The sequence below is a fragment of the Vespa mandarinia genome, chromosome 3 (assembly GCF_050613455.1).
Source record: "Vespa mandarinia isolate Hongniang chromosome 3, ASM5061345v1, whole genome shotgun sequence".
NCBI lineage: Eukaryota > Metazoa > Arthropoda > Insecta > Hymenoptera > Vespidae > Vespa > Vespa mandarinia.
In genome coordinates, this window is record NC_140812.1 from 2034254 (window position 1) to 2057500 (window position 23247).

General features: G+C 34.7%; 1 protein-coding gene across 7 annotated transcripts in view; it reads left to right on the top strand.

The window, feature by feature from the left end:
- LOC118446885 (inactive dipeptidyl peptidase 10) overlaps positions 1-23247 on the top strand; it is an 83696-nt gene that overhangs the window by 57940 nt on the left and 2509 nt on the right. For 4 of the 7 annotated variants that reach the window (XM_085655685.1, XM_085655686.1, XM_085655687.1 and 1 more), the window contains 13 exons: positions 2984-3255; positions 14422-14528; positions 14788-14986; positions 17843-17917; positions 18204-18256; positions 18895-19192; positions 19295-19560; positions 19714-20032; positions 20221-20399; positions 20536-20758; positions 20851-21295; positions 21390-21595; positions 21743-23247. The exon at positions 21743-23247 is cut by the window's right edge and continues 2509 nt beyond it. In XM_085655685.1, the coding sequence (XP_085511811.1) occupies positions 3154-3255; positions 14422-14528; positions 14788-14986; positions 17843-17917; positions 18204-18256; positions 18895-19192; positions 19295-19560; positions 19714-20032; positions 20221-20399; positions 20536-20758; positions 20851-21295; positions 21390-21595; positions 21743-21844 (2574 nt within the window). In that variant the 5' untranslated portion in view covers positions 2984-3153 and the 3' untranslated portion in view covers positions 21845-23247. Of the gene's footprint in view, positions 1-2983; positions 3256-7716; positions 8124-14421; positions 14529-14787; positions 14987-17842; positions 17918-18203; positions 18257-18894; positions 19193-19294; positions 19561-19713; positions 20033-20220; positions 20400-20535; positions 20759-20850; positions 21296-21370; positions 21596-21742 lie in introns of those variants that run through there. The other 3 variants (XM_035878045.2, XM_085655690.1, XM_085655691.1) reach the window with 3 other exon arrangements.

The following is a 23247-nucleotide window of genomic DNA, read 5'->3' on the forward strand; positions in this document are numbered from 1 at the left end:
CATCCATCGTTTTTTTTATCTTCGATATATTCGCTAATAAATTCTCTTTTTTACTTTCCAAGCATCGATATCATTTACTTTTATAATTCCTCAGTTTATTTTTCATATTGATTAAGGAGAAATTCGAACGAGTTGATTAAAGTCAGAAATTCAAAATATTGATCATCAATCGGATAAGTATATCGAGATCATATGACGGATTCTTTTCTCAATTAATTTTACGAATACGTTAAAATATTGAACGTAATAAAAATAGTACAAATTTTTCTACACGAAATCTAATTGAAATATGTGTAAATGATACACGGACAACCTGTTCGAAGAATTTTATTGAAATCTCTTTGAACGTTATATAAAAAAAAAATATATATATATATACATTTTTTTTTATTAACGAAGTACCAGGAAAAATAATTTTACGAAATATTTTAGTTATCATCTATGTGTTTTTGCATCGGTACATAAATACAAAACATCATATTTCCTCTTTCTCTCTCTCTCTCTCTCGCTCTCAGGCGCACACATACGCGCGCACATACACTTGTAAAAAAAAAAGAAATATTAGAGAGTGATGCAATTGCAAAAAATGTTGGCAAATTTGTTCATATAATGTACACGACAACGGGCACTGGGCAGGATCGAACATTTCCATATATATTTGAAACTCTAAAATATATCAAAATGAAGTTTGAATTAAACGATCTTACAAACAATAATTTTTTTCTAATAATATCTATATTGTTCGTTTTTTTTACCGTTTTCTAATTTATTTTTTCGAAACAAATTCAAAGAAGGTTACAATAAATAACTTCAGCTCCACTGTTGGATTAGTTGGACTTGTAAGCGGGATTTGTGCTAATATTGTACTTGGATATATGAAATCTCTGGCTAACCATTCCTCATTACATTTAAGGAATTTAATCTCTGTATAGCGAGATTGGTTTTCTGTTTTAATTTTGAAATAAATTTCTTTAAACTTGTTTTTAGTGCGGATAAACTTCCCGGAGAAATATTGATTCTTATTTTTTGATATAAAGATAAATAGTCCTTTTTTGGACGAATTTCTTGGTGTTAGCGAAAAGCCTGTATTATCGTCAAGTAACTATTATATGAAGAAAGAAAACCGCAAAATGGCGTTTCTTGCTAAAACTAAAACGTTACAATATGCGAAATGAAATATAATATAAATGAAGAAAAGAGAAAATTTTCAATATAAACTTGATTAATAAAGTGAACACACATACGTAGTCAAACAGGCATTCAATATAAATTATACACAAAACAAAATTTAAATTGAATAAAATGAAAGAAAAACTAGAGATAAACTTCAAATTCAATTATTTAAAAAGTGCTTCAAAAAATGTCTTATTGTACAGTTTCTGATAGTATTGTTTTAATTGATTGCAGGTAGATAATAAAGAACAAAGACGTAGGATTATCTGTAGCTTAACATAATCATCTCATGTTTCTGATTGTTAGTATCTCACAGAGTGAATAATAGATGGGAACGCACATATGTACGTGCTATTTCGTACGTGACGCTGGTAGGTTCAAACGATAATAATTTCGAAAGTGGGACGAAGTTCGTAGTGATTTTTACATAATTATGTAAAGAAGTTCAGTTGTGCCACGTTTGGCTCGTAAAAGTATATCGATCTTATGTTCAAGGTAGAATCTTTTATATGCAAAGCAATAAGCATTTTCGCTCATGCGAAAATGGCAACTACTTGTTCAATGACGAGGATAACTTGAGGACGATAAAAGAAAAAGAAACTTTAAATAATTCGAACTAATCGGATTTGCTTTTTATTCAAAATCATGCGTTTTTTGTACAATTTGTTCATTCTCTTTTGACGTTTCATAAATCCATCCGAATTTGAAATTTATAGCTGTCGATGTTGGACTCGTTCACGATCACTTACCACGAACATCTACGTGTAATAATTTCTTCATACGTTTCACGAATAAAAATGAAATAGAAAAATCTCCGCAACAAATTTTTATTCTCACGCAAGTCATTTCTACAAAATTTATCGTATAACCAAATACGATGCTGAAATAAAAAAAAAAAAAAAAAAAAAAAGAAAAAAAAGAAATAATCAATAAATTGCATTAACTCAAAATCATACTCGAATGAATTGCAAGAACGATAGAGCTAGAATAAAATTTCCAGAATGAAATCGAATAAATATTTGTTCCGTAACATTGATTAAAAAGAAATAACTTCAAAATTGATTGATAAAGGAGAATAAAGAAATGCGAGGGAAATGAAATGTTTCGTAACTGAAACTGTGAGAAATGAGTATTCCTTTGCTATTACTTTCGAATACTGGTATTTAATTTAGAGGCCGACTTCAATGAAGTTTTGCTCGTTCATTATTATCCTTCGACTTTCCTTCAATTCTTCGTATCATCTTCCTTTTCGGAAATCTACCATTCGTCTAATCGAAACTAGGCGTTTGTACTCTTTCACCAAATTCCAAAATACTATTTCCAATTATAATTGGAAAATTGAATACTTTCAATCAATTGGACTTTAAATACGAACTATTGAGATGTTAATTAATTAATCATTCTGCTATTCTTCAGCAGATTCCATTTAGATATCATCTTTCTCTACAATTATAAAAATATTTAATACTTCTTATTGACAATGATTTTGTCTCAATTCAAATAAAAAATAGATACCATAAAAAATAGATACATAGATATATAAAATTATATGTAACACTCATAGGTAATATTAAACGTAATATTTCAGACAGATCATTCCAAATAAAAGAGATAATAAATAAATAAATAAGTAGAAAAAAAAGTTAATTAAACGGAGGAAATAAATTCGAATGGAAAGAAGATGAAGAAAATTCTCCATTTACCGATCGATCAGATAAAAATATAAAATGTTCGGATTTCTTGAAAAGGGGGAAAAAGGATTATTGACAGATTATTGACAGGGAATTTTTTTTCTTTTATTCTTGTACAGGTGAAAAGCTGTGGATTGTCGTGGTAGACTCTCGGCCCCAGGAGTGGCCTGGGGGTGGTTACCCTGGGGACCTCGTCGGGGAAAAGATTGGACTGGAAGGAGGAAGTGGCTGAGGAAGCAAAAAAAGAAGAAGGAGAAGAAGAAAACGAGGAGTGGAGGAGGAGAGCGCTATGAACGCCAGCGTCAACATCGAGAGGAACTCCTGGCGGCTGCCTCCCGACGAGACCGTCCAGGTCGCTGATCCCCGATCGAAGTCAGCTCAGGTAAAAGAGGTAAATCGCTCCAGCAGTCCGCCGAGTGGTATCCCTTCGTTCGTCTCTCTACAAATGAAAATTCTCGAGGCCGGAATTTAGAAAAGTGATGCCTGCATACGAGTATATGTATATGTGTACATAGATACTATACATATATGTGTATATCAGGTCTTAGAAAAGCATGCCAGTGATCGTCTTTACTTCGATACATGTCTTACCCTACTTTGAAACTTACGTGATCACACAATCGGTTACGATCTTTTATAGTACGATAACATTATATATATATATATATATATATATATATATATATATATATATATATATCAAACACAACACTTAACTCGTCGTCTTGAAACGTTACGAATGTAATGACGTTAAAGGTTGTTAGGTCTTATCAAAAGTTAACAGAAATGCATGTTAAAATGATGTACTTACCTACATACATATTTACTTAGTTTTTGATGTTGCATCATGAAGCACGAGTAAACATAATTCCGTATCACAAACAGAAAGGTTACAAAATTTTACTGTATTAGCATAGTTTAATCATAACTCGATATTCGTCGAAATTATTCAACATCTTTTAATTTATCAACGAACAATCAACAAAGCTGGTTAATAATTAAAAGCTGCGCTACATTGTAACGTTTTATAATTCTAATTAATTATCGTTTTATCCTTGTAAAAGTAGAAATTTCTCGTAACATTAAACACAATCGAGAAACACGATCTAATCAAAGATCTCCGATTAATAGATATCTGTGTGTTTGTGCTGCGTACACGTTTATGCTCTTGATACTTCATTACGTAACCTTGATTCTGTTTAATAAGGATAGGCCTTTTAATTCGATCTTTATGAGATACTTTCATTGCCTCGACGAAGTACCGTTGAAATTTTTCATTCGAGTACTTTATATTGTCCTACGATTTTATCTTTTACGTTTCTATTTAATTTGACGGTATATAACGATTTATTTAAGTAATAAATAGACATTCAAAAAATTGTAATTATTTTAACGTAAGTAAACTCACGCATTACGTGTTAATCAACAAGTAAAGTGTAACAAAAGATTACGAGTTTTGTGAATAGAAAATAATAAACAACTTTTCTTTTAACTCTTTGAACAAAGGATTATCGTAGTAAATTACTATTTAATTACTATTTATAAAATTCAAAACGATATTTTTATCTTGTTCATGTGTAACAAACAAATGAACAAAAGGCTACTACGAAAAAAAAAATAACTATAACAGAAGTAAATTTACGGTAATGCTATTTTGGCGCAAAATTCAAAAGGTACATAGGACGTACGTAGAGCACCGAACTGACATACCATTCAAAGGATTAAATAAGCGAGAAGAGTGAACGTAACTGGAACACTTAACGTTCGTATAATAATAGCGTTTAACAGGGACAAATTACGTTTCTGTGAACTATAAAAGCTACTGTAATTGTCCCTATTAATCGTATAATTAATAAGACAAGAATATTCATTAAGCTCGATCAAAGTTTCGATTATATAAAATTCTTTATCTCATGCGATAGAGACCAAATATGTAATTAATAATCCTCGTGAACTACGAATAAATATGCAAATTATATTCATTATTCTCAATAAACAGAATGAATATTTTTTTGTAAAATCATCCATTAGAATGATTTAATATGTTAATTATACAAGAGCAACAAGCACTTTCAACTTTTCTTGGAACATTAATATACGTGACTTACGTCTCTCTTGGATTCTCATAGCTTAAATATGTTCACGTGATCTTAGATGTTCTTCATCACATACCTCAAGCAATAACTTCGCATGCAGTTTAACGCTCCTGTAATAATATATTACAAACTAACTATACCGTTTTCGAAAAAAAGAAGTATGTTTACAATGTGCAAATCATAAATTTGGTATCAGTTTAATCAGATACGTCTACGTGACGTATAACTATCAACTTCTTCGAGAAACAGAACGCTCGAATAGATGATCCTAAAATATATAATTACGCATAGTCAATTTATTGATCTAAAGTCAGTTAAATTACGATTTTTCTTCGTAAATGAGAATTCTAAATAATCAATCGAATCTTTCTATGCTATTGTTATAATTCGAGCATTTTATCGAACATTGAAAGATAGAAGACAAAAGGGAATCGATTGAAAGATATCCTTTTGGATTGAATAGAAACCTTGGAGATTGTTAAGTGAAAGGGTAAATGGAAGGGATAGAAAAATCGTGCTAATTACACCGATGTTGTATAGATACGTATATGTGTATGTATACGCTTACATATACACAGACTTATATACCTATACAATATATATATACATATATGTGTTTAAGTATATATACAAACACAAACGATCGTCGAGGGAGTACAATTCATTATGCACGAAGCTTTTTCTTTTCTCTTTAGCCTTTCTCTCTCACCGTCTCTTTCTTTCTCTCTGTCCTCGCCTCTTACAGAAATTCTCCTCTTTGCCCTCTTGAGAATTCGCTCTGAAGGAAAGCTTTCGTGCAGATAACCGATAGTGCCGAGACTAAATGCACTGTCACGATCTCACTGTTAAGGTCCCTATGCGGCTTGACAGCTCGAGTTGTATCCTGCAGAGTTTCGAAGGACGAAACCGTCCAGAGCCAGTGCTTATATCAAGTACGCTGCTTTGCATAAACCGATTCAGTGTTCACCCGAATAATCGACTGATGGGAAAGAAAATGAAAGAGAAAGAGAGGGAAGAATTAAAGGGAGAGAAAGAGAGAGAGAGAGAGAGAGAGAGAGAGAAATCTCTCACGATTGGAATTTACCAAGGTCTTCTTCGTCCTTGATTACCTTGCGTCCACTCAAGTAGAATATCTCGTTTCGTTCTAATGCGTTCTGCATACGAAGATAATTACGTTTAGCCCTCCATTAATTTCGTTCATTTAATTATGAGTGAAGGAAGATGTACATACATAAAAGCAACGCGTTGTTTCTGGTTGAAAACATTTAGCTTTTCCTTAACAAAGGGATCAGTGAATTGAGGAAATTGAGATAGATCTATTACTACACTCGTCAAAATAAGACACGGTAAAACAATTTACAGAGAAACATAGAGAGAAAGAAAGAGAGAGAGAGAGAGAGAGAGAGAGAGAAAGAGAAAGAGAGAAATATGATAGTGTGGGATGATGAAAACTTCTTCGTTGAAATGGCGAGAAACTCTTGTTCTCCTGGATAGCATACACTACCGTGAAATAACTTAATTATCGGCCTTGCCTGACGCTATGAGTGTTAGGATTCCTGTAGTAGGAGAAGCAGTAGAGTATATCGAGTGAGTGAAAAGGAGATGGAGAAAGAGAGAGAGAGAGAAAGAGAGAGAGAGAGAAAGAAAGAGACAGAGATCGTATATGTATCACCCCTTTGACTTTCGTGAGCAACCGATGGAAAACCCTTACACGTTCGAGAAAACCACCACGACCAAACTGACAACGGACTTCAACCAACCATTGTATCACCGTCCAACAGTCTCTACATATTACCTGCACGACTTTCAACATACTGGTTTCCCGACTCTCACCGCATTGACGAGTCGACTTGATTTAAATATTAATGAGCGTTCGTTTCGACAGGAGTTGCCTTTGAACATGTCTGTCGGCACCCGATTATCATCGTTTCTCACCGTCAATAGGATTCGACTATTTCAATGATAAATGCGACCTAGATAACATATATATGATTATTCCATTTCTTTTTTTCTATGGTCGATAAAATCGATGAAAGAACTAACAGTCTTCTAAGAAAGTACTAACGGTCTTCATTCTTTTGAGAGAGAAAAAAGAAATATCTATGTAAAAAAAACCGCACATACACATACACAAATATGTATATATATATATAATACATTTTTCTTTTTTTTTTTTTATAGAGAAATATTCTAATAAATAAACATCATATCGTTCGTGAAAAAACTTTCTGTAATGTCAGACGATAAATTTTATTTATCACTCACGCGATCCATCAGCGCGAGGAAAATCAATTTTCTTCATTTTTCGAGAAATATATCCAGCTATATATACAATGAAAAAAAAAGAAGAAAAAAAAAAGAGGAGAAGAATTCCTTTCACAAACGGAGAGGCATGGAGCTTGGTTGATCCACTTTAAGTATATACTCTGGTGGCTATAAGCAGTTGACGAGCCATCGATGAAGCTTTCTGAGCTCGATTATCGGCCCTTTTGCACGAACGATCCCGTGACATTTCGAAGGGGTTATATGTCGCAAAAGGGATACGTATATAAGTAAAAGAGAGAGAGAGAGAGAGAGAAGTTAGATTGTTCAACCCCTTTGATTCTCCTTCTTCCTTTTTCTATCTAACAAGAACAGTAGCAACAGCAGCTTAGTGAGAGGAAGATAGTATGAGAAAGAAAAAGAGGAAGGGGTATTTTCACTCTGTAGATCTCCTCCTCGATGAACTGAGGTGATACCCGTTAGTCTGGCATTGTCTGGCCTAGAGAACGCTCCTACCTGCCAACGAGAAGTTTCTTTCTTTTACTCGCTCGCTCATTCGCTCGCTCACTCCCACAAACCGAGTAACTTCTCTAAGTCTCGCGTTATGAATTTGAGCTTTCTATTGTGCATACATTTTCTGAACCGATGGTGAACGGTTTCGACGCTCGCTCTATGATTTTCTATTGTTCGATTAAATAAATTCGAATTTTGAGTGAAAGAAAAATAAGAAAGAAGGAGAAAAGAGGAGAAAGGAAAAAAGGAAGTGGAGGAAAAAAGAAAGGGAAAAGAGAAGAAGAAAAAAAAAAGAAGAAGATGGGCGAGAAAAGGCAGTGGCTTTGACATTAGCATTCAACATCCGAAGATTTTATTCTCAACGGGATATATCTGAAAGATGTCAGAGGTGAGTTTTCGATTCTCTGAGCTTCTCGATAGATAGATCGATCGATAGAGAAAAGTAATAAAGTCGCTTTAGGACGTTTAAACTTTTCGAAATCCCATTTCTCGGGTTGAATTGAAGTAGAAATCGTCTTTCGATCTTTCTTACCGATCTTCTACCTTTTACGATTACTAGGGATCTTCGATGAAAGAGGGATAGAGATAAATAGACAGACATAATTGCACACGATTCGCATAATCTTCGTATCAGTGAGAGAGAGAGAGAGAGAGAGAGGGCTTTCGCATTTTAGAAACGATCGATGAACGTTTATCGAGCGGAAAAGTATTAAGAGCTTAACTATCCTAACTAATTTAAGGAGAAAAAATAATCGTAAATTTTAACTCGATTTTATATGCTATGTGAATTCGCATTGAAGGGTAGAACTTTCAGAGATAGAGAGAAACAGCCGGAAAAAGAGAGAGAAAGGGAAAGTGAGATAGGGAGACAGATAGACAGACAAAAAGCGAGGGAAAGAAAGTATGTAAATTACATAAGGGTGCTGTATGTCGCAAAGACGTCACACACAATCGATTTTACCGTTCGTTGAAAATTATAGCGTGACACGTGTACCAGTAATTAAATCGATCGATGACGACCTGAAACCCCCACTCCTCACTGTTTCCATGTTTTTATTTGCCTTTTCGAACAAATCGATGGATTTTTTGATCCTTAACGAAATCCTTATTATCATAAACAAAATGAAAAGAAATATTTTCACGAACGATGAAAAAATTCAGAGATAATGATGAAGCTTTTGGAAAACTTAACGTGACGGACTGAAACGTAAATTCCGCAATGTTTTGATTGTGATTCATTCCTCTTTACCGTAAACAAAAAAGTAAATAAGAAATATATCGAATAAAATTATTTTTACGAGTTACGAAAGCTTAGTAATTTTTTGTGAACTTGCCAAACGAGACGATAAATCGATATTTCTTGACTCGGCCAGTGTTTATTGAGCCAATAAACGCTATGTTATCACACAAAGCTTTTCCAGGACTTCTTCCCTTTTCTTTCTCACGGTTGAATTCGAAAGAAAGGAAAAATAAAGGTGGTCTCCCGGTTCTTTGGCTCAAGCTTATCATCTTGCTCTGTTCCACCTTTTCTTTCGGATTTCACACTCGTTGGATTAACGTCACTTTCGTCGATGGAGGAGGGGGGGGTCTTGCGAAGAAAAAAAAAAAGAGAAAAAGCAAAGAAAAAGAAAAGATGAAAATAACGAAAAAAAATGAGCTTCGAATTCGATGCCGTAGACGAAAAAAAAAAGCGTGAACGAAAAACTGTGCCATGTAGAATTATCGGTACAACGCTTTCCTGAACTAAAGCAGTACGTCGTATATTAAAAATAGAACCCTTCTATTAAGCGAAACGAACGAGAAAGAGGAAAAGAGAGAAAGAGAGAGAGAGAGAGAGAGAGAGAGAGACCTGATTTCGTTGCACTTGGCACAGACGCATTTCCGCAAGGAAATCACGTTCGATATATCTCATGTCTTTACATTTAAGAGGCACATACTGAAGAGAGACAAAGAAGATCAAAGCTTTCTATTAACGATAAACGAAATTCTATCGAAGGAATTCACATAATATATTGAGCATTCTAATTTCGTGCGCCCTAATACGCAGTGATAATCTCGCACAGCTGCTCCATACAACGATCTCATTGCAAATATTGGAGAAACTCTGACAATGGCGAATTCCAACTTTGAGAGAAAGAGAGAGAGAGAGAGAGAGAGAGAGAGAAAGTTGATTCACAAGGATGGTCCGTAATGGTCAAGGATGATTCAGGGATGTGTTTCGATTGAAGAGAGACAGTGAAAACGAACGTTTGTATATTGTCCGTTTTCAACTCTATTCTAAATTGTAGAAGGATAAGCGTGTTATCCGTATAAAGGCGTTAATAGTACACTAAACGTTTTCGATGTACGCCGCATTTTGCGGTAGTAACACCCTACCGACTACTTGTGTGATCTCACGTACGATTTAACGTTACGCTTAACACCAAAAATAGTTTCGTGACGTCGTTTAATGTTGGTCGTCGTACTACTCTATCGATGGAATGCGTTTGTTTTGTATCGCTTACATCGAAGAATTTTACTTTTTTTCAAAGAATTCGAATAATTCATGAATATCCCTATCGAACTAGCTTATATTTTTATATTAATTATTTACAATCAGTAAATATTTCATTTATTTTTCGAAGAAAAATATATTCTTTTTTTGTTTTCATATCAAAAATTAATTTACTTCGTATAATGACATTGAAATTATTTATTCCGAAGAATAAAGGCAATAGAAAGCATTATTTTTTATATTTATATTAAATAAAAACAATCGTTAGAGTGAATATTTTCTAAACAAAAAATTATTATCCAACGTAAATTCTCTTATTATTCGTCGCAAATTATTTCTTAATCTTTCCAAAAAAAAGAAACATATATACACGCACATATAAACATACACACACACACACACAGACACACATATGCATGCATGTACGATAGAAGAACCAAAGAAAAGAGAGGGGAGGGGCTTTGGGGTGGATACGAGTAGCAACCACGGTACGGCCGGATTAAAAATAGCAGCCATCGATTTTATCCGTACAAACCTAAATGGATCGTCTGAAACGCATTGTCGCATTCCTTTCACTCTTTTTCCCTATGACTGCCTCTCGTTCCGGCATTTACGAGGCGCCACAATGGAATACCTAAAAGCTGTTATGTCGCGTCTCGATGCCACCGAGGCAGATATTTCCTCTCTCGGTGTAGTACCACCATACTGGAAACTCTATATCCACCATCTCTCTTTCTTTATCTATTTCTCTCTTTACTATTTTCTTCCTCTCTTTTTTTTTCTTTCCTTCTTTTACATGCACGCGTTTACATGTACGGAGAAAAGATGTCCAATGCTTGCATTTTCCTACTTAAAGCTCAAAATATAGAATGGAGAATAGAAAAGATAGCTCTACGATCGATCGGTCAGAATATGAGAGAGAGAGAGAGAGAGAGAGAGAGAGAAAATGTGGGGAGGGGGAAGAAAAGAGGAAAGGAGATAGACTATTATTTATCACGATAAACAAGTCGTTCGAAAACAATTACTATGCACCTGATGTCAGCCAATCGATGCTTGAAGTCGATCGTTTATTAATTTCTACCAGAGCTGCTCATTATCCAGCATCTTCAATCACGATCGAAATAAATTCACGAAGTTCTCAAGATACTACATCGATTAATCATTTTTTTTCATTATCAATCAACGGGTAATAATATTTTTGGAAGGTGAATGAGATCGAAAAAATAGATATTAGTTGATTTATGATGAAAAAATATCTAATTTAGCTTATGACGTTTATAAAAACGAAGGATATTGATAGAGAAAACAAGAAATCTTTAATTAACGAATTGAGGGAACATTATCGATGATCATTATCGGGGTCATTAATTTTATAATATAAGTAATTTAATTTCCCTTTGACGCATCTGTAAACGCTATATCCATAATGTCTTTACTTCTATCAAAATTCTGCTATGATGAAAAGTTTTAATGAAACAGGTTAATGATTAAATTGTTGGGGGGAGGGAGGGTAAGTTAATTAACTATTCTACTTAATCTTTATTATTATTCTTCATATAGTTGACTTTTTCTTAAATTCCAAATTAATATTCACGTCTTTTTATTTGAAATAATCAATATTTAAAAATAACCATTAAGCTATTAACTATCGACTATTAACTATTTAAATTAACTAATTAAATGAAATCTTTGAAGAAAATTAAATTTGATTAATTTAAAAATAATTATTTAAAGTACGAATTAAAGGAAGAAATTATTACAGAGTAGAAATTAAAATTTTGGTATCGACAATAATGGAATCCGATTAATAAACGCTTCGATAAAAAGTTTTTATGCGACTGTGTAAAACTCAGATTCCCAATGGAGATTAAATAGATGAAGTCACGTATCTAATCTAGTAGGATTTTCATGCCGATGCATAAGCGTACGTTGAATCGAGGATATTCTCGAACAGGTATCACCCACGTAACGCACCGTACGCTCTATGTATCGCACGTACTCCAAAATCCAGTTCGGGCATTATGTATTACATACTGGAAACATGTTATCCGGCTTGACCCCCTACGCGAGAGAACGATTCTATAGATTGTGCAATAAAATCGAAATGTTATATACATTGATCCGTTATTACTGCATTGTCGAATAATAAAAAATAAATATTGAAAATCTGCGACGATTTCCCTGCGAATTCGAAAAACTATATTGCGATTGAATAACGATATAATTACAAAAAAAAAAAAAAAAAATAAGCGTTCTTAAAATTGACAAAAAAGAAAACGAATGTGTTTTAATCCTTCGTCGCTAATGAGCAAAAATGTTTTATTTATTAGATGAATGATTTTGTAACGTATAAGAAAAACTGATTAGAAAATTAACTTATACATGTTTAGTACTTCTTCCATCAGACTTCTCGTCTATTATTTATGTAAAGTTTTATCGGGTTGTTATGGGTTTTAATTCGATTGATTCTTCTAAAATTATAATTCAAATATAAAAAAAAAAAAATAAAGAAAGAAACATTAATAATAAAAATCAATAATAAAATGAAAAAATCTAAGTTTTTAATATATTACATTGTAATTATTCTATGAACGAAGTAACGAGATATGTAAACAAATAAATAAGATGAACATATTGAAAAATATAATATACGAATAATATATTGACTGACCACGAGTTTTACACGATTGCCTTTTATACGAGATACATGTTACTACGTAAACAAGAATCAACTTATCTATCTAACAACTACAGTCATGCTCCTTTGTCATCTGAAGTCGATAGACGCTCTTCCGTCTACTCAGATCTATTCGGTTATCGTGGTACTTATTGATTAGTTAATTGTAAGCCTGTTATATAACAGTTTCGATTCTAACAAAACTATTGATTTCTTATCCATCGAAGTATATTTTTCTTACAACTCTTTTAAAATAATAAATATACAGATTTAAACTTAATGACGTTTTTTTGCGCGAATTAGAACGTATAACTTTAAATGTACATAACAAAATTTGGAATTTCTAAATAAGTACTCTGTAAATAACTCAGATAGTGCAAGTTTAGAAAGGACGTGTAAAACACTTGACATGTATTGTCTTCGAATTTTGGCATGCTGCATGATCGGATTTTTAAATTCAATTATTCATTGGACAAGAATAATTTGAATGTAACTTGTTCTCGTCATAGTTATTTAGACATATGGAAATGTTTATATCCTTTATTAAAAAGAAAAACTAGAAAAAGAAAACGAAGATATCTTCCCATCGGTGAAAATAGAAATTAGAAAATAGAAAATTTCAAAGGGGAAAGCTCGGATATAAGTTATACAGCCAACTTTCGTAATAGGAAGATAAGAAGACTAGGGTGAGAACAAAACGAATGGAGAACGAAAAAAATTAGTTTGGACACTGGCATGCAGCCAAGTTAAACAATGAATCCCTTTCTTACACGGGATCTATCGTTACTTTCTCGACACACGAAATAGCGCAAACCCTCGACTGTCTGCTCGGCATTTAGTTATACCTACATATGTATAGCTTAGGTCGTTCGATCGATGCTACATAAATATACAATCAACACATCCACCGCCCACGTATTGCAGTTCAACGCGTCAAACTTTCTATGAGAATGATCACTAAGAACAGCCTGTTTACTGTAGTAGACATAAACAGCATATTTATCTCATATATAGGATCGTAACGTTATTAAAATATTTAATTATTTGTTATAAGAGATTTTTTCAAATTAATAAAAAGAAAAAAAAAGGAAAAGAATGATCGTTACTCGAATTGAATTATGATTGAAAATTGTCAAGAGGAAGAAAAAAAATTGATATACGTAAAACATGTCCGCAATAATGAACCGCAAAACGTTCAGGGTCGTTTGTACTATCAATGAAAGCTAACATAACCAATCACATAGATATAAGCTGTTACTCTGCTCGTAAAATTGTCTGTCCTTGGACACGAAATATCCCATATCCAAATTCTCCACTAATACATAACTGAAGCTCATGACCTGCATGCTCTCGTAGAAACAATACTTGCTTCTGCATTAGAAAAATAAAAAACAAAAAAAAAAATACTCACAATCATAGATTCGACGTGACAGTAAAGAATTAATGTTTTGACATTTTTCTCTTTTTCTTACCCCTCCTTTTTTTCTTTCCCTTTCTTTTTCACCCCTCATCTAGGATCTGACGTACGCCGAGGGCGGTCACAATTGGCGAAGCATAGTATTCTCCCTTCTGGTCATCGGCTTCGTTATCGCCGGGATCGTCACGGCTATTTACCTACTTGGGTAAGTTCTCCTAGTTAATTAATTCGTCATTTAATATTTTATCATCGTAAGAATTAAGAGATAAAAAAAAGATAGATTTATGTACGTCAAACGTAAAAACCAAGCAAATTATATTCGCTATTAAACTTCTATTAACTAAATGATAATAATACTTCGAACATCATTCTAAAGTCGGAGGTTGGGAAAGTTTTTGAATAAAATTAGAGAAAAGTTAAGGAAGTAGATCGTAAATCATAATTAAGAAGGAACAAAATTATAGGTACGTTGACGAGCTACTCTATTGGAGCGGCAGACGTCTTACGTTGGACGAGTGCCTTCGAGATGACCTGACACCGCACAGGTTACCACCAACTTGGGTATCCCATGACAAATTCGTATACCAAGCGGATGACGGTTCCCTCACACTACTGGACACCAGCAACAACACTGTGTCACTTCTGGTCTCTAATCACACACTCGTACGTATGCATATATACATAGATTTAGCAAACTCGACGCACAATTCTGCTCGACTACTTTGACAATCGAGAGAGAAAGAGAAGAGGGTAGGAGTGATTCGAGCGCTAACTAACGAGCCTCGTTCCACGCTTCCGTTTACTACAGTGGACACAAAGGATTGTTAAAGCAGCAAGTCGGATTTCAAACGACTAAAACGATTCCTTCGTTGCGAAACATTTTCGAAAAGCTATGAAATTCTTATTTGATCGTATTACATTATTTATCGATGTTCTTCAATAATTTTATGCACCTGAATATAAGCAACATCGTACGTATCGTAGGTAATGTTGCCGGTAAGCTTCATTTATCAGTACTAGAATACTTTTTTAACATATTCATACGTTCTAGCTCTTCTTACATTTATGTATGAGTATGTTTCTCTATGATATAGCGCTTGGAAAAGTTTCTTTTTCTTTTTTGTTATTTATAAATGCCGATTACAAGGAATATTATTTGCAAGGAATGAAGTGTTGTCTATTTCCAAATCGATATTAAAATATTCGCATAAATAAGTATACATTGGTTCGGGAATCATTTCCCTTTTGGTAATGCTTAAAAAAGATAAGGGAAGAGAAAATTGTAAATTTGTTCGATAGCACGTTTTACGAAGAACAATGACTCGAAATATTTGTTTGAAATCTCGCAAATTTTTTAATTTTATATTACTTGACTATGCGTAAAATTATTATTTAAAATTTGAAACTTGGTATTGATAAATTCGTGTAAATGAAATGTATACTGCAGGTATGGACTTTTTTTCAATTGCATAATTTTCCATTTAGAAGACAAAAGAATGGGAATAGAGAGTGGCGAGAGTGAAAGAGAGTGAAGAGAGAGAGAAAGAGAGTGATTATTCAATTTGGAATACTCTGCATACATACATACATACATACGAGTTGAGGTATCATCAGCTCAAGTTATATTACAAAAACTAATAGAATTGATAATTATACAAGTGACTACAAAATGAAGGGATATTTTTTAAGAATAGAACTACCAAAAACTTGAGGATTATCAAAATAAGTAAATTTTTAATATTCTGATATTTAAACATTAGTTTGACGAGATAAAAAATCCTCGTGGGCCTGCTGCGTAATCATTAAATAGACTACGCCAATGATAAACCGATCAGTGCTTTTGTAAGTCCATAAGGAATATGATCAAACTTTATCAAAAACTTCGAATTAATTACGTAAGAAACTCTTGTTCCAGTTACGTAACAACTCCATGAATTTTAAAAAAAGCTTTCGACCATATTTCATGATACACTCGACATAAGAATCAGCTGGTTTGATCAATGACCAAACCTTATATAATATCACCGTAATACTCTTTTTCTTTTTCTCTCTTTTCTCTTTTCTTTAATATATTCTATTTATCTTCCGTAAATTTTATGATTTTTTTTTTGTATCGCGATCGAACGGAGACAATCTCGGTCATCAGTTCTATTCGTTATTATTCATTGTTCACTCGAAAGAGATTTCTTTTGTTAAAAGGAAGATAAAAATAGATCTTTTCTTTCTCTCCTCTCATTCACTTTCTTTGGCTCTTTCATTTTAAGTCCAAAAAAAAAAAAAAAGTAAAGATAGGCCAAATTTAGCATTCTAGAATCTTTCGAATCTTTCTTTGGATTATACTTTGTCCATTGACGAAGAAAAAGCCGAGGAATGGCCTGCGGCGTGCTATAAAACAAAAAGTTAGGCCGTTTATAAGGCGGAATTCGAAGCATTCCGTAGTTTATCCAGTGACGTGGATACTCGTGGAGTTTGCGAGGAGAGCTTGGCTATTGCATTTTCTGCTCGATGGCACGATCCCCGCCTCGGGCTTGCTCCTGAGAATAATGGATGTTGTGAAAGAAAGAAAGGAAGATAGAACGGGAGAGGGCAAAAGAAAAGAATAGCGAGAAAGAGAGAAAGAAAGATAAAACAACGGACACATTGGAATGCAGAAAAGAGGGACAGTGGGTGTCTATTCATTAGAGATTAATTTGCAACCGATATTATAAAATAAATTTATAATTATAAATTTTCATTGTATTTATAAACATCATAATCTTTTGCAAATTCAAGGATAAAGAATTTCTTAACTTTTTCGATATACATATAAATCTATCTGAAAGGTATTTCATTTTGTTTTACTTTATTTCCAATCGAAATAGTAAAAGTTCAAACGTTGATGTTGTATGTTGGTATATTGTATGTATAATGTTGGTATATTGTATGTACGATACTTCAAACAAATTTTTGATACTAGGAGAAACCTAGAGTCACAGAGAGATGAAAGATATAGATGAAAGATTCGGAATAGGACAGAAAAATGATTGATGTCGACTTGTCGTTGGTGTGTATGCGTGTGGCGAGAAAAGCCGCTTCAAGTGGATTGATTCCGAATCCTCCATTCCATCTTCTCTTTCAACTAGCAGACAGAGTACAGACAAGAGTATACAACACCGCATTGATCCGATCTCTTCGTTCGAACGGAACATGACGTGGCAGAGCATCCATACGCCCTTTTAAAAACAATGGCGGCTTAGATGCGCCATTTTACGTAAACCTCAGTGGTAGGAATAAAAAGAATCGACTTTTTTCGATAGGTTCTATGAAAACAATAGTTGGAGAGCAATGTGCGTGGGTGGGTGCGTGCGTCCGCTTGTACGTATGCGTCAAATGAAACTTTATACCCAAACACAATTAGCATGGATTTTTAATAATATACGAACGATAAGATTAATTCGATAATGATAATGTTATAAAATTAAATCGTTCAAAGATTTTATCATTTGCTTTCTTAAATATTTTATAAATTTAATTTTTTAGAGACAGCTGAACGTCCAAGGTTACCAATGCAGCTCAGATTTGCGTTATGTATTGTTCAAGCACAATGTCAAGCCGGTAAGCAGCTTAAATCCAAAAACTTCTTGATATTCGTTAATTTGTACGAACGATAAGCTCTTTCGTAGTTTCAACTATGTTATATATGTATTGTACATACGACATTAGCATGCATCAGAATAATGCGATCAGCGTTGCTACGTCGAGTATTTACATATCGCTATTGATGCTGTTCAATGATTCAATGATAACCGATTGAGATGCGTTATCGCGTATTAATTTAGTATTTATCCTTTCTTCGAAAAGAAAAAGACAATTGACGTTTCTTTTCTTTGAAATTTTTCAGGTATTCAAAAATACGTTCACCGCACACTACACAGTCTACGACGTCACGAACGAGTAAGAAAATTTATTATTATTAAAATAAAATTAATCAAAGTTTATCGATTGGTCGATCGTTTATAGATTATCCTATCAATGACTCGAGTCATTTCCAATTAGGAATTAAGTTCTCAATGTCCTCGCGAAAAGCTAGATATTAAATTAAAAAGACATCAAGTATCAAGAGGGACTCAAAATTGGCCGAACCATTTTCAAGTAATTTCGTTTCGTCCCAACCGGTAAATGGCAGGCCTAACATCATGGCACGGTGCCTTAACCCTCTACCGGTAAATTGATTTAATGTGCCGCATTAACCTATTAATAGTATTTAATCTATCGGGTAGTATCGAAGAAAGTAGGCCACAGTCAACATTGTTCGATGCAGGTGGACTGTGACGATCGATCTAAAAGTTTGTCAATAAACTCAGTAGAAAGGAAAGTACCTTGGCGCTGAAATGTGTTCAACTTATTGTGGAGATTATTAAGTTCGTCATGAGTTTAGCTACATCGCTTACTTGTTTCGAATTTGTACGAAACAACTTTAAAACGTTTTACTTATTGAAATAAAATATTTCTGCAACGTAGATAAATCGTACAAATTCGGAATAAAATTGACAAAAAATAATTTTTACGATCATTATTATTTTTTCGATCAGTCATCACACACCCCTTCATCTTCAAGCCTCAAAGAAAAATCCACAAACGAGACTTCAACACGCAACTTGGTTGGGCAATACGACCGGTCTCGTGATGATCTCGGAGAACGATATTTATCTTAGGATAACTCCATCATCGATGGAGGACACACAACTGACGGATACCGGTGTTCCTGGTGTTATATATAACGGTGTACCTGATTGGTTATATCAGGAGGAAGTATTGCCTAGACCGGAAGCCACGTGGCCGAGTCCTGATGGCACGCATATCCTCTTTGCTTCGTTCAACGACACCCAAGTAATAATCAAATTAATCATTATTCTCTAATATTTAGGCGATTCGATTATTCTGACGATCGTATATAATATCTATTCTTAATGTGATATAAATTTGTCTAAGGTTACAGCTTTGGAATTCCCTTGGTTTGGTACTCAACCAGGTCAAGAAGGTTCCGCCGCATCAACCCCACTCGGAGCACCTCGACGTGGCTCTTTTCCACCTTCGAGATCCATCAGATATCCAACCCCTGGTTCAGCCAATCCGGAAGTCGATTTGTGGTTATTAGAAGTGAACAATACCAATAACTTGACCAACGGAAATGGAACATTTAGTCCGTCGGGTAGTACGAAGACAAAACTTAAGCCACCACCTGTCTTGGATGGACAGTAAGCTTTGCTCCTTAAAATGTAGCTATATTAAATCGTATTAATAATCAATCAATATGAAATTAAAAATGGCTCGTACGTTTATCAAAGAAAAAAAAAAAAAAAAGAGAAATACTTTCGAAATACTCTTCGTTAAGAGTTTCAATTTTCCAGAGAATACTATCTGATATCAGCTGGATGGGTTGGCGGAGACGCTTCCCAAATTGCAGTCGTGTGGATGACCAGGTCTCAGAATTTGTCACTAGTCTCGGCATGTCGTGCGCCTCTCTGGGAGTGCGAGGAAACCCATTCAGAGAGGGCACCCGAGGGTCAATGGTTGGACGCGCAACCGCATCCAATTTTCGCTCCTGACGGTGATAGTTTCCTGCTGCTTGCGGCTGTCCAGGAGGGTGACAAGGAACATTTCACGCACATAAAGCACGTCACGTTAACGCAACAGAGGATAGCCGTTCTATCGCACGGTCGTTACGAGGTTAGCAACATAAGATCGATGATCGATCGATTGATTATGAAAGATCAAACATATTTTGAGATGGTAATGAGATTTTCGATTTTCCAACAAATAGCCAAGATTCTATTTCTTATGATTCTATCTCTTATTCACGTTGGCACAACGAAAGTCCCTCTATGTGTAGAATCGTGAAATGATTTTGCAATCAGGTGAGCGAGATCCTAGCGTGGGACACCAAAGCTCACCTGGTGTACTATCTGGGTACGAGAGAACGGAGACCTGGACAGAAGCACCTTTACGTGGTACGCGATCCGATTGCCGACGATCCTCGTCGTTTGGAACCTTTATGCGTTACTTGCGACCTTGGTGAGGTCCTCTGGAGTAGTAGGCAAGCAAACTTATCTTACGATAACGATCTTATCTTATATTATATATATATATATATATATATATATATATATATACATGTGTCTAGCGATCTTAAATTTCTGTTGGATTAAGTAAAAAGAAAATTCCTCTTACAGATTTTATTACACAAATTGCACTCACTTCGGTGCCTCCGTAAGTCCTGCGATCACCGACGATACACAGGGTTACTATGTACTCTATTGCGAAGGTCCCGGCTTGCCATTGGCCGGTGTGCATATGATGTCATCCCATAAGATGATCCGTGTCCTCTATGACACGCGTATTCAACGTGCCGATAAACTCTCGCAGCTGGCGTTACCGACGAGAAGGAGCTTCGAGGTAACATCCGATAAGTACAAATCAAAATCAGAAATTCGTTGATGCTTAAATTTATCGGTCGTTATCGTTAATCGGGAAAAAAACGGTTGCAGGTGCCGTTGCCTCAAGGTTGGAAGGCGCAGGTGCAGTTGCTCCTGCCACCTTCTTGGAGAGAGGAGCTGAGGGACGCAGCGTTTCCAGTTTTGGTGGAGGTCAATGGTCGGCCTGGAAGCGAGGCAGTAACAGATAAATTTAGAATAGACTGGGGTACTTACATGTCGAGTCATAACGATGTGGTTTACGTGAGACTCGATGTCCGTGGGGCGAGGGGACAGGGAAAAAGGGATCTCTTCCGGAAGATCGGAGGCGTTGAAGTTCAGGATCAGCTGACGGTCCTGAGGCATCTTTTAAAGACGCAAAAATACTTGGACGTCACCAGAGTTGGCGTCTGGGGATGGGGTTACGGTGGTTACGTTACTGCCATGGTACTAGGAAGTCAAGAGAATGTCTTCAAATGCGGTGTCGCCGTCAATCCGATAGCCGATTGGCTCTTTTATAGTAAGAAATTGTTTTATCTTTTCCTTTTTATTTATTTATTTTTTTTTTTCTAACCTTAATAACATCCAAACAAAGATTTCATCTTTACCATTAGACTCCGCCTTTACGGAACGAGTCCTTGGTGCACCAGCTGAGAACTATAAGGGTTACGTAGAGGCTGATTTGACTCAAAGAGCGAGATTAGTGCCGAGTCATAGTCTTTATCTTCTTCATGGTCTAGCAGACCTAACGGCGCCTTATACTCATGGCGTTGCCTTTGCCAAGGCTTTGTCTGAAGCGGGAGTCATCTTTAGGTATCAGGTAAGTACCAACGAAAACACCTTTTCTTTTCTAATTTTCTTTTCTTTTCTTTTCTTTTCTTTTCTTTTCTTTTTTTTTTGTTCTCTTCGATTATTCTCTCGTCTTCGAAAATCGTCTTTAATCTTTTTTCATTTTATGAAATAACAGAGCTATGCGGACGAAGATCATGCCTTAGCAGGTGTGCTCGAACACGCTTATCGTTCTATGGAGGACTTTCTCGCCGAGTGCCTCACCTTGGATGCCTCCTAGTGCCTCAAGCCGAATACTCCCTTGTTGTCGATAGTGCGCCTACTTCTAATAAATCCCAGGATGAACATTTAAAAGCGATCTAGCCCGCGAATAGATCGACCTGAAAGCTTGGAAAGCTCTCGGATATATAGCGCTCGATCGCACGAAAAGAAGAGAAATAGGAAAGAGAAAGTCTTTTCTTCGGAGTTTTGAAAAATAAAATAAAAGAGAAAGAGAGAGAGAGAGAGAGAAAGAGGAGGGAGGAAGAGAAAGTATGCGAGTATAGATGCGTGTGCGAAGAAAGATAGGCGGACATTGAGAGTATCCGTGTTAATAGTGTATTCACAAATAAGTCGTTTACAGAGATAGAAATAAATAGTTCTAGCAATAGTGAATAAAATGTGAGAGTGAGAGCTTAGAAAAATGGATTACGCGATCGTATATATCGATGTCGATCTTCTATTCGGATCCGAAAGATTTCTCTCCTCGCGGTATGATCCACGGTGATCGATAAAAAGAAAAAAAAAAAAAAGAAAAGAAAAGAAAAGAAAAAAAAGAAAGGTCGAAAGTCGATGTGTTAACGTTATTACGAAATTAGTAATAATGATTTTCTTAGTCATTTGATATTCCATATATTTTTATAGTCGATTAAATCGCTGCAAGTATTCCGTTATCGTAGACGTTGTCTGTGATACGACGTTACGCATATGGTAAAGAACGAAATAATATACATATGTATGTGTATGTAGATATGTTACGTACAAGAAACGACGTTGGAACCTGTTTGACATTTTATAACATATCCGAATTATTTCTCGTGATGTTTCTCTTTAAGACGCTCATGCTAAATGCATATCCCCGTGTTATTCTATATACTTACGTAATTCTTTTCTAGCGACGCAAACATTATTATAGTTTTCACCGACGATAATCCATTTTTCTTGGTCGACGCGAAGAAAGAAATGAGATAAAGATGGTGCAATCAAAATATATTGCACCTCTACGAGCAATATCGTTAAATAATGTTATTAAATCACTTGCCTGCATCAGCCTACGAAATTCCTCTTTGCTACGAAACGAATTGAAAAGAAAAAAAAGAAAAAAAGGAAAAAAAAAAATAAAAAAAATAATATACTTCAATATACGTCGCCCAATTATTCCTTCTCGAAGCGTGCAAGCATCATTTGATTGAAAATAATGGAAATATACTAAAAGGGAAAATAATTTTTCAATTACGTCGGGCCATACATCAGGATATACGCCCAAAATTTTATCTACGTAACGAAAAAGTTTGAAAAATTCCAGCAAAGACAAAAGTAATAATTTAAAAATGAAAGAACATTTTATTGGACGAAAATAATCAGCGCAAAAAATAAAAGAGAGATAGAGATAGAGATAGAGAAAAAGAGATATACATATATATA